Source organism: Sinohyriopsis cumingii, chromosome 17 (assembly GCF_028554795.1).
Source record: "Sinohyriopsis cumingii isolate HCF-2022 chromosome 17, ASM2855479v2, whole genome shotgun sequence".
Taxonomy (NCBI): Eukaryota; Metazoa; Mollusca; class Bivalvia; order Unionida; family Unionidae; genus Sinohyriopsis; species Sinohyriopsis cumingii.
In genome coordinates this window covers 112,878,391-112,891,558 of record NC_142977.1, presented here as the reverse complement: position 1 = coordinate 112,891,558, position 13,168 = coordinate 112,878,391, and the positions used below count along the sequence as shown (strand labels likewise).

Sequence of the window (13,168 nt, the reverse complement as noted above, 5' to 3'; positions counted from 1 at the left end):
AGATTACATCTTCGTTTACATTCGGACCTAACACACAAGACTTTTGGGATAGCGTGTGATTAGGGGGTGTTAAATGTTGTTGTTAATGTGATGGATAGTATTTGTTGGTGTAAGGGATAGTCTATTTGGGAAATTTCTTCTTCGTTTACATTCTAAGCTAACACATAACGTTTGGAGTGTGTGGGTATTGGTCTTTGTTTGTGCCTATAAAACTCTCTCTGTCCCAATCAAATTCATTTCACATGCCTACCTACCTACATTAACGCGTATTCAGGTCAGCCACTTGCAACAGTGTTATTCAGTAACCGCCCGATTGAGGTCAGCCACGTGCAACACCGTTGCCTTTCTTCCCCAAGTGTATAGTACAGTGACGTTATTGAAGGTATACATTTTGAAGCTATAAATATAGACTTGGGGTTTTCCGTAGGAATTTCCACAGGTTGTAGCTATAAACAGATACTAGGGTTTTAAATGGGATCGTCACACAAGTTGAGGCTGTAAATATATACTGGGTTTTCCATAGGAGTTTCCACAAATTGTAGCTAAAAATAGATAGAAGGATGAGAAAAAAATAAGAAAAAATGTCCCGGAGAAAATGAGTAGTTGGTGTAGAAAAAGGGAAGAGAGAACATATATAAAAACCAAGGCACTTTTCAGGGCCACTCCATTGCCTTGAAAAGATGTCTATTCTCTATTGCCAAATTTGTTATTTGTCTGTTGTATAGTTGTATGTGTGTTTGTTTGTTTGTATACGTCTATGTCTGTGTCTGTGTATGTCTCTATTGTGTTTGTTCCCTTGTCCCTAGATAGTCCCCATACCATTTCCCAATTGTCTTTAGACAGTCCCATCAATATTCAAGTCCCCCCTTGTCCCTACACAGTCCCTTATTAAATTCCCATTGTCCCTAGAGCTTCCAACCCGTGTTAAAATCCCGTTGGTTCCCCGATTACAAAGACCCATTTTTGACATTAAAGTCCCATCGTACCTCGTTCGTCTCCCATTACTACTAATTCTGCTTGTTAAATGATCATCAAATATCCTCAAATTAAAAATGTAAATGAGAAAAATTATCAGAAGAATTAATGATAGGATTTGAGAAATCTCAGATAAATGTTTTATATTCGTTGTTAAGATGGGACATATTTTCTGTCCATATCAGTGAGGCAGGTGGACAGGTAACCAGTTGTATGGAAGGTAGATCATAAATGCGGTGGGGGTGGGGGTGAAGGATGGGAGCATATTGTCTGTCCACATAATCAGGATAAATGAACATGCAGACAGTGATATCGAGAAAAGATAATACATCTGAGGGGAGGCGATATATTTTCAGTCCTTATCACTGGGACACGTGGACGTGCAGACAGTGATATGGAGAATAGTTCATATATGTGCCTTTATTCCGTTATATACTTAAAAGTAGTTTTACCAACATTATAAGTTTTCCTATATAATGTATTTCATTAAGTTGAACCATTTTATATTTTATTTTGGATGTTCCATCTACTAAAATTCAATTTCATTGTATTGATGTTTTTATTCAATACAAGGAATCAACCTATTCGATAATACAATTTAAATGACCCATATTTATTTACAATTCTTTATGGGATGGAAGCATATCTGATGCATAATCAATATTAAAAATCGTACAAAAATCAAGTAAATAAATTACAGGTCCACCCATCTTCTCTCCAAATAAAGACGTCAGTCGCTACGTGGCTCGTCCAGTTGCACAAGATATCATACTTGACTGCGAGGCCCGTGGCTATCCATACCCAACAATCACATGGCTGAAAGATGGAGTAAAATTGGACACTGAGGATGAGGATTCAAACGTAATTGAAATTATTATTATTATTATTATTATTATTATTATTATTAGTATTAGTATTATTTCTCTCTTACACATGCTTCTTATGGTATTTCGGGTTGGTCTTTCTCTTGACCACCTCCCTCTAATCATTGTCGTTGTTCATCAATTTTCTTCTTCTTCTTCTTCTTCTTCTTATTATTATTATTATTATTGAAAACTGGCTTAACTTGACCATCATTTATGTTTTACTATATGAAGATTAGTTTCTCTGTTATCTATTTATCTAGCATGGTTCCTTGAGCTGAGCAAACATTTAACATTAATATAGTTTAAGATTACTTTGCATCCCAGAGAAAGTTTACATTCCTCATCATGATGCATCTCTAAGGAGGAAAATTGAAAGTGGTGGCAGCCCGTTTTGTTTCTAATCGGGAAATGAATAATAGAATCTATGTTGGGGTTTTGACCGAGACAAGGAAATCTCAGTCAAGAGGTTACATTATTTGTCTCCCAACGAGGCTTGCCGAGTGCAGAGATATAATATAACCCCGCGACTGGGTGTTCCTTGTCTCGGTCCAAATCCCAACGTAGATTATTTTTCTCACCCAATATTTTCCTTTAAAGTAAAAAGGAGTTTTCATTAGTGCAATATAGTTCACGTCCAAATGTTCACATGCGGCTCGTTAATACAAATATGTTAATGAGGGCTGTGACGTGACCGCTGCATCCAAAGTACATAGTTATACGAGTGAGCAAAAAAAAAAAATAAACAACATTAAACGTTGCATAGCAATGAGGTATTATCACATTTAATATATGGATGTCATATGGAATTAACAATAAATAATTAATATTTATTACAAGAAAATGTTTCATTTTCATCAGTTCCAATTTTGAAAAGTTATCTTGTAAGTAATAAAACGATACGGGGTACACAGTTGTATTGTAGTTATACTTAGTACCAGCCGTAACGAAGAGAACATGTTGCATTAGATTATTCTTGGGCAATTAAAAATCTGCGCTATTATTGTATTTAACTCTCCTTTTCTTTGGAGGATGTAAAACTGTTTGTGTCTAACTTGTGTTGTAATTAATATTGATTGTAAAATTACACCCGTGTATGAAAAACCCTCCAAATACGGACCCTAGCGGATAACCATGTGCTGAACTTTCAAGTTCACGGTTTCTTTGAAAATTTATTTTTTTTCTCTTGGAAATATGGCAAGTACTACAGTGAAATTTGCTTATGGATTAATGTGTTGACGGATAAACGATTCCTTCTGGCTGGTAAGTTGTTGTTGTTGTTGAGTTTAATTATAGTGGCCTGCGCACAATTGTGCATGTGTCACATTTTTTTCTGACTGCACCGCAGCCTGCTATTTGTTCCTGGGGAAGGGAATGGTGCCGCCTCCCCCAGGCTTTTATGGGTTCAAGGAACCCTGATTGTTTGGCCTCAATCTGTGGGTCCATAAAGGTCCCTTCACATCACTGGTTTTATTGTTGCATTTGCCTGGTGTTTCTTGCGGTTTTTTTATTTTTTTTGTTTGTTTTTTGTTTTTTTTAGTATAAATTATCTCATCATTACAAACGACTGAATCTTAAATACCATTTGTTCTGTTCAAAAAATATGTCTACATACGCATTGAGATAGAGAGGAAGAGACAGAGAAAAACAGACAGAAAGAGAGACACAGAGGGAGCAGTGAATATTACCAAAAAGTAATCTCCTCTGATTTGTCTGATATCAAAATTATCCAAATTGAGACACCAATGTTGTGGCGTCATGTATCGACTGGTGATTTATGTGACAACTATGGTCACAAACTTAAGTAGCAGAAAACAAGCAAAATCAACAAGTTTTATATTAAAAAAAACAACAAACAATTTAATTATTAGGTTATAAACGAAACAGCTGTGAGAGGAAACTTCCAGTACTTTGAAGTGATTCCAAGCTAATCTTTATACAGGTCAATGAAAGTCCTAAATGAAAGAAAAGTTCATATTAATTTTCAATGCCAGAAAGGTATTGGTCCTCCAAGAACCATAACATTGTAAAGATGGCGCTGTCCAGAATTCCTTTGAATAATTTATGACAGTTCTAGAATAATAGTATAGTGCAAATAATGTGCACTTCATATTTCACTGAACAGTCCAAACAAATGTTTTTCCTCTCATATAATTTCTAAGTACAGCATAAAGCACGTATGCAGACGTACAACAAGAACACAATAAGTGTGAATAACTCCAAAAATTGGAATGAAGCAAAACGCTTAATTTTCTGTTTATATACACAGTATATTGCGACTGTAACTCGCAATACTTCCCACGTGACGGCATACACTACTCAATTTGCGTCGAATTGGGCCCGTTCACGTGACCTAGCCCAACCAATGGGAAGCTGTAGAATTATTCTCGAAATGTCGAAATTCCATCAGTCAATGAGAAATCACGCCATATGCACCATTTTTAGTCTTATTATTTAGATTATTATTAATAATTGTCAAAACATACGTAAACATTTATTGATGATTCCGATGCAATATTATACTTTTAACAGATTCAAGCCACTTGGGCCAAACTTAACCCTGGATATTTTGTACACATTACAGCCATGAATAAGAATGATAAAAGTTAGAAAACATTATGTGAAAGGAGTTTAAAAATAATAGATAATCTTAACACTTAGCAACATTAAATTTAAGGATATATTGCCAACTGTAAGTAATGCTCAGTCTCCAACAATATAACCAACAATATAACCACATTAGTAATGTGTGGCGCAACAGCCTCAAATGGGGCCTTGCAGCCTCCATGGGAAATTAACAAGGGGGTAGCTACGGTCTTAAATGGGAAATTAACATTCAGGCACCCAAAAGCCTCAAATGGGACCATGTAGCCTGAAGAGGACTTATAACCTCAAAACGGTAACAGTGTTTCAAGTGGATGACTTCATTAGAGTGGCGACTATGTAACAGTGTTCGAGTAGATCACTATGGATAAGTATGGAAAATCCTGTGTGAAAAGGATTCATAGATTTAACATGAGAATGGGTTTAAAGGGAAAAAGGATTGATGGGGTAAAACGTGTTATATGGTCAAACGGGAATGTGTTGGGGATTTTAAGTTGGAGTTGAAAACATTGACATACACAAATAAATGCACACAAGCACACACACGCATTAATAACCAACAAACACACAAAACACTTGTTACACTGTTGGTTGACGACAGAAACCATGGTACTCTAGTCTGAAGACGAATGTTGTAGGAGAGAGAGAGAGAGAGAGAGAGAGAGAGAATAATTGGTAAGAGTCAGAAACTCTGGCTACCATTTATTATTCTGTTATATTTTGCGGTATTATATGACAAGGAGAAATTAAAATGAGCTTACATTGAATTTCTGAAGACAACAATACATCCTATGTGCGAAATGTTCATGGGAAATTGTTTTCATTCATCAATTTCATAAAAGAGTAGTGTAATATTTATTTTCGAGTGACTACATTAACATTAGCTTTGTACCCAATTCCAAAATTAAAGGAACATCATGTTTTGCAGCACACGCTTTAAGATTACAATGTTACAGTATTTCCATAAAATCATACCATGTTCAATCGGCAGTCTAAAGTAGACTGACTACAAAATATCATAGATTGTGACAATTGTTCTGAACGCATGTTGTGACTTTAGAATGAGACTGATGGATAGGATGCATGTTTAAAATGAGACTGTGGAATAGGATGGATGTATGTTTAGAATGAGACTGTGGAATAGGATGGATGCATGTTTAGAATGAGACTGTGGAATAGGATGGATGTTTAGAATGAGACTGTGGAATAGGATGGATGTTTAGAATGAGACTGGAATAGGATGGATGTATGTTTAGAATGAAACTGTGGAATAGGATTGATGCATGTTTAGAATGAGACTGGAATACGATGGATGTGTAGAATGAGACTGTGGAATACGATGGATGCATGTTTAGAATGAGACTGTGGAATAGGATGGATGCATGTTTAGAATGAGGCTGTGGAATACGATGTATGTTTAGAATGAGGTTGTGGAATAGGATGGATCAGACGCAGAGTAAGTTTTAAAAGTTTTGTGCTTGTTTGTTTGTTTTCTTTTCTTGGAAAACGGTAGATTGAATGTTATAAAGGTTTTGCATAACACATTACAGTGTCAGAATAGGACCATACATGTATTTGCTCTACAATGATGGTGCGGAATAGGGTGGAGTTTACTCAGGCTATTCTTATACTGTAAAGCAGAAGGTCTGTATTTAGCGTGCTGAGATTTTCTTCTCAGGAAAATGGTAGATTCAATGCTAGAAATTTATATCGTGACATATTGCAGCGTTGAAACATAACGCTCTTTGAGGGATGCACAAAGCTAAGATATTTTTCATGCACAAACGTACCTCAAGATTTATGGAAGAAGACAAATCGTTCTAAAAACAATTTGAAGTTACTAGTGAGTGAAGCAAATTACGGAACAAATGTAACAGTTCTTGTGATTACAAATCACATTGCTTGAGGTATTTTACATTGGGGACATATACCATTAGGATTTCAATTGAAATCGTTTTATAAGAAATTTAGTGTGTGTCTGCTTGTGAAACAGTTGTTGTTGTTGTTGTGGAGTTTAACGCCATTTTGCAGCACATGATAGGCTATACATGGCGGCCAGTATTAATGGTGGAGGAAGAACCAGAGAAAACCCCGGAAAGAACCACCGACCCACGAGAAGCTACTGGCAAGCTTTCTCACATACCCACATTGGCTGAATCTTAGACTCGAACCGCCGCAGAGAGGTGAGATGGCAGTGATCCGTAACGAAGAGCGCTTTAGACCACTCGGCCACTCGGGGCCCCGCTTGTGAAACAGAATTGACAATATGAGAGAGAGAGAGAGAGAGAGAGAGAGAGAGAGAGAGAGCAAGTCAAGGAATAGTTTATTGCTACTTTCAAAAATATCACGATACTTGCGTTTTTATGGCATATGTTTCTTAAGAAATTTAGAAAAACACACATCCCACTTAGAAAAATATATCATTAGGACGAATTCACTTTTCTTGATAAAATACAACAAGAGTAAGCTGAAGGCATAGTCGACTAAAATCCTTCCTTCAAAGACGTCAATTTACAATTCTCTCAAAATATTATAACCAAACAATGCAATAAGACTGATCAAATTTCCAGCGGTCACAAATTGTGCGATTTTTCTTGCGTTAGTTTTATTTTTATCAACTGCTTAGTGGTTAGGCGTAGAAAAAATAGGTCCGATCTTGTCAAGTCACTTCGAAGCGATCGCGGTAAGAGGTGCATTATTTTTTCTCAGGTAGTGTGGCAAAATAATGCCTACGCTCTAGCCTTTTACCATTGCCATGCAGACAGACTGGATCGTAAATTTGCAATCTTGTATTTTATACTGTACGAATCTTTTTTCCTTACCACACTACATACAGAACTGTCACATTATTGGTTTGCGTTTCGAAACGGACACATTTACTTTTTACTTGGACATTTTGTCATACACACTATTAAACAGGCAGAGACTCTGTGTGTGTGTTTGTGTGTGTGTGTGTGTGTTGTAGTCATATCGCTACGATATCTGCAGTGCGACAGTTTTAAGTGATGTCTAGCACTGGGGTATTATGCCACAGACATGTAACAACATGTCCCTGTCAATCACATTTTCCCGACATCAGGCCAGCCAGTCCTAACACTAACCCCTGGATGCTAAGAACCCAACTACACAAATGCTAGAACCATTTTTATAAGTCTTTGGCATGACCTGCAGGGTCCGATCCCGCGACCTCTCCTATCTGAGGCCAAAGCTCTAACCATTTAGGCCACCGTAGCGGTGGCAAGGCGGTAAAAGCTCCACTATTTAATGGAAGTTTTTCTAACTAGTCAATGTGGGGATTTGAATGAGATGAAGATTTCTGGAAAAGTTGCAATCGCGTGTGTTTTAGAAAAAGGCAATGATCAGACAGAAGCTTTTCTCGTGACACATGTAAAGTGGAGAGTCTTTGCAAGTTTCAAAACTAAAGTCACATAGCTTTCTATTGCTTGTAGACATTTCGACTTTAGAAAATGTCAAGTATAACAAATCATTGTCGCAAACAAAAGTAGATATAGGGGCGTGGTATTTGTTTTTTGGATAAATCCAGTAAACTTTGTAGCACACCTGCTGCCTTCATATTCACATCGACGACAAAAACATTTAATACTTTTCATGTACGTTTAATGGGTGTTCAAAGTCACAAGCTTTTAGCGTAGAGTTTAAAAGAAGGAAATGAAACTTCCCAATAACACCTTCCACCCCACCAACTATACCATTCAAGATATCATACACACAATCCAAAATGCCCCGTGTAGTGCCTAAAATTCCGCATCAACTATCAAATGAAAAGGATGTAATGTAAATGAAGAAGATGAAACCGCGCAAACATAACATCAATCATATCACCTAGACAATCCAATACCCAATACAGACTAACCAAAATGCCTTGTCTAGTGTCTCCTTTCTAGCTATGGGAAGAAAGCGGTGGGGGTGAAGGACAGGAGAAGAAATCACACAAACATACCATCCAACACACCAACTATGCCATCCTGGATCACAAACGCACTAATCCCAACGCCTTGTGTAGAATCTAAAATCCCACACCAACTATTAGAAGATAGATGTATTGTGTAAAAGGAGATGAAATCGCATAAATATACCATACTAACATACCTATACTATCCAACACCCCATATTTACAATCCAAAACTCCTTTTGTAGTCGCATACGCAAACTATCAGACCAAGTGCGAAAGGTGTTTAAACAAACTACATGTAATGCAAAAAACCTAATATCTAATATCTCACCTCTACCATTAAACAACCCATACACAATACCCAACACGCCTCGTATTAGCATAAAATTTAAAGAAACGAAATCTCACAAACATACTATCCACTACACTATAAATATCATCGAATGCCCCATACACACAATCCAAATGCTTTGTGTAGTGCCCAAAATCCCAAGCAGCTGTCAGAAGAAACGGGTATTGTGTAAAAGAAGGAGAAGAAATAGCAAAGTTATACTCTCCAAACATACCTATACCATCCAATACCCCCTACACACCAACAATCCAAACCTACACGTACTATCAGACGAAAGGGTATGGTTTAAACGAAGGAGATGAAATCACATAAATACACTATCTTAGGTACCACTTATACCATCCAATATCCCATACACGCAATCGAAAACGCCTTGTGTAGTCTTCACAAACCAACTATCAGACTGATATGTAATGGTTGAAACCAAAGATTGAAATCTCAAGAAAGTACTATTCATGGCACCATCAATACTTTCCATTAATCTGAAACACTCATATGCACGCACACTACAAATTGCCTCGTACAGTCTCCACACAACAACTATCGGACCATACTGGGAAGGGTTGAAACAAACTACATGTAATCAAACAAATATACTATCCATCACACCATCTGTACTAGCCAATAATCCATACACTATGCAAAATCCCTTTATTCCATCATTCAATTATGTGGGTGTGCGAGTGCTAGTGCGTTGAAGTCACAGTTTAGTAAACCAAAACACAGCTACGATGGATGGTCATACTGCCAAATGCTTTGTTGTGTGTGCCTAGAGTGTGTACGTGAAGGAAAACTCCTTCGATTTCAATTTTCAGAAAAGACATGACACATAGTGATAGCGAGAGGCAAAAGAGCATATATTGATACAGTATCAGTTCAAACACAACGTATACCATTTCGAAAGTCAGCATGTTCATCCACAAGTAGTAACTTTCAAATACAAAATACTAATCAACATTTTGAACAGGAACATATTTACACATTTGACGAACTTCTAGAGGCAAAATCGACATACACTGACATAGGTCAATTAGCCATCGATACACACTACGTTTACTATCTAAACATAAAATATAACCATATTGTTCACAAAGCTATTCTTCTACTTTATCATCATTTCGAGCATACACTCTATCAAAACAAGTCACTAAATGTTCTAAGGGATATGTAACGCTTCGTTGATGAAGAAAATATACACAAAACTGTCCATACACCATGGAAGCGGTTCCTTGGAATCTCACATTATTGAATCGAGTCGATTTTGCATTTCTTTTCATAAAGGCAATGATGCCGTCTTCCAAAGGCGGAGATCCATAAAAATCGAAATAACCCACACTGTGATCGTAGGGAAAGTAGACGGCCACACAAAGAGTCCCATTTTGATGATTGCAGTCGGTACTGATGGCATAGGCTTGAATGTCTCTAAGTTTGCCAAGAGGGTGGAATGACTTTATTTTTGTGGTGTTTAAGTTCATCTTTATCACACACTACAGGATTCCAAGAAGCGGTGTACGAACTGTGCGTCTGAAGGTAGTGAAGTTCCCATGCATTTTTTCTTTTTCTTAACAACGAATCACCAATTCAAACCAGACCTTTGACTTGAAAATATTTTTCAAATAAGGGGCTCTACGGTGCGTATCCATACACTGTGACAAGAGAGCTTCGATGTGCTGGATCTAAATCTAAGGGGAGCAATGGTGACGGAAGTCTTTATACCAGTGATTCACCATTTTCTCTTCGGAGATCAGACCCCAAAATTTGTGCAGATACCCTTCCAATTTTTTCTTCTTGACTCGTCATCATACGTATATCATGTTGAATCTGACTGGGGTGATCGTTTTGACATCCAAAACAGTGTTCGTGGGTCAAAGCTGTCATTCTGTCAGTTGTGTACTTTAGCGAAACAGGGGATTATAAATTCTTCTGATTCCGGCCATCTCGACATCATGACAATCTCCTTTTCTTTTTCTTGTTCTAGCTCAACGACATACTTGTCACCATCTCCATGTATGCCTTCTATTCTAATGCAGACATATTCTTCCATAGCTTCTAATAGTTTAAAATCACTTGTCTCATACTGCTGATTTCCTGAGTATTGTCAAATTGTGCATGCATGATGACGTTTACCGTGTTGGGTAGAGCTTCTGCAATCTGAAGTTCCACACAAAGGTAGGCGAATTTTATAGGGTGATGTTCATCATCGCTGCTTTGGTGACTGGTATTAGTACCTCACTTTCCGTTGGCTTCATACAGGGTGAATAAGAGCTCAAGTACCTTTCCTGCTGAAGTTGGGTTCTAAGGGTCTATCACGTTAGATTGAGCATCTCAACTTTCTTCTATCTTGGACACTCTGTAGTTCTTAAACTCGAAATAATTTTAATTGATGGTTGCATATCTGACCATGTCGACGAGTAAATGTATGGATAAAAGACCTTGGAAAGAAGATATTCGATCTTTGATCCAGCGGCAATGAAGATCTTTACTTCCATTCGTTCTGCTCAAAGTGTGGCTGATGTCGTTTCCCACTTTGGGTAACACTTTCAGACGGTGAACTTAGTGTCGGGCTTCTTCGATGATGATCTTGTACTTGTAAGCATGAGCCATCGAACGGAAAACCGTATTACTTTGATTCAGTCTCAGGCGGACATCAACTACGCTCAGCAAATACTTGTCTTGAAACCACATGTCCGAATGAAAACGACCTCTTGCGTCCTTGTTTGAGCTTGACTCAATTTTCGTTAAATCCCAAAATGTGGTCTGCATCGTCATCGTTTATCAATTATGTATCCTTGAACGTATCCAACGTGTCAGGTTTCCATATCTCAGAAGCATCCAGATGCGTGTTCTTGGCTTTTTTCCGTACATAGAGATTTTCTAGGTACGCTTGGTAAGGGTAAGTATCAGCGCTGCTGCTAACCAGTTTGTTATTCAAGTACCAATCAACTAGTATGGCATCGACAGCTATATTAATGTTGTCCACTTGGGGAGAACTTTGACTATTCAGATCGATGTCCTTTCATTTCAAATTCGATATGGGCTGAGGAGTCAAAGAGGGTATGGAATGAATTTCTACCCATTTTCTTTATTAATCAATGACGTCAACATTATCTGGCTGTTCTTCTTTTCTTAGTCTCTCTCTGAAGGGGTGTCGATATTTCTTTCAGCCGTACCATTGCTGTTTCGTGGAAGAGAAAGGAATGCCTTCATCAGCAACGTTCATCGTGTTTATAATATACCTTTGTTGAGCCAGAAGGTCTTTTCCGGTTAGAAGTAACACATCTTTGCCTGCTCTAATGAAAGGTTGTTTGAGGTTTTGTTTGTCGTTGATGACATATTGGAGAAATTCCTGTCCATGCGTCAATCGGCATCTTTCAAAGCGTGCAATCCTCGTGTCGTCATCAATTTAAGATGATTTGCACTGTAGGAATAGCGGGCTAGAGTATATCTCTTAAACAATGTCGTCGTTTTTTAACTACTCCTCGGTACAAATGATACATGACATTCAAGTCACTAAGGTATCTTTTTCAAAAACGTGCTTTCACAGTGAATAGAATATTTCGTCCCGGACCTTCTTTTATACCAATGCTGACATTGTCGAAATACATCTAACTGACTGTCAAAAATTGAGGATGTACAAATTTACATTCAACCTGATCGATGCTTCCACCATTCTCGTAAGCGTGTGTGTGTGTGTGTGTGATTAGGATTTTTAACTTAGCTTTAACAATCGTTCAGTCATATCGCTACGATGTCTGCAGTGTGGCAGTTTATAGTGATGTTTAGCACTGGACTATCATTCCGCAGTCATTTAACATGATGTCCCACTCAGTCACATTATCCTGACACCAGGCCGACCGGCCCTAACACTAACCTCTTAATGCTGAGCGTCTAGCGTGGCAGCTGTTAGTAGAATTTTTGTAAGTCTTTGGTATGACTCGGCCATGAATCAAACCCATGACCTTCCGCATCCGAGGCGGACGCTCTGACCACTAGGCCACCGGTGCTGTGTCCTTCTCGTAAGCAACGATGGCAGAATCCACTTTTTGATGGGAATGAATCGCAGTAAAGGCGCCGTTTCCCACCACGTTGTACTCCACTACATTGGATTACACAAACATTAAATTCGTGCCTTCCTTATACTCGACAGGTGTACCAAAATGCTTGAAAAATTCCGTGTCGCTCTGAATTTCTTTCTTGCGAGCCATTCTAGAAATTCCACTGAAAATAAAATACAACACAGGACAAAAGGTATAGCCAGTATGTTGAAATCTGAAATGTCCAGAATATGTCCAGAGTATGAGACATTTTATGCTTATCGAGTATGACCTGTGCTAACCTGCTCGTCGAACATAGGGACAATCACTTCCACCAGATGCTGGGCATTAAAATAATACCCTACAGGAAGTTTTAGGGTATAGGCAAGCAAAAGCTGATCGTGACGTCACGGTGCTCTGGAGTCGT

The 13,168-nt window shown here is 38.0% G+C and overlaps 1 protein-coding gene across 1 annotated transcript in view; it reads left to right on the top strand.

Annotated features, from left to right (window-relative positions):
* LOC149779683 (hemicentin-1-like) overlaps positions 1–13,168 on the top strand; it is a 425,151-nt gene that overhangs the window by 36,770 nt on the left and 375,213 nt on the right. Inside the window, exon 6 of the mRNA XM_089938453.1 lies at positions 1,676–1,836. Within this exon, the coding sequence (XP_089794579.1) occupies positions 1,676–1,836 (161 nt within the window). The remainder of the gene's footprint in view (positions 1–1,675; positions 1,837–13,168) is intronic.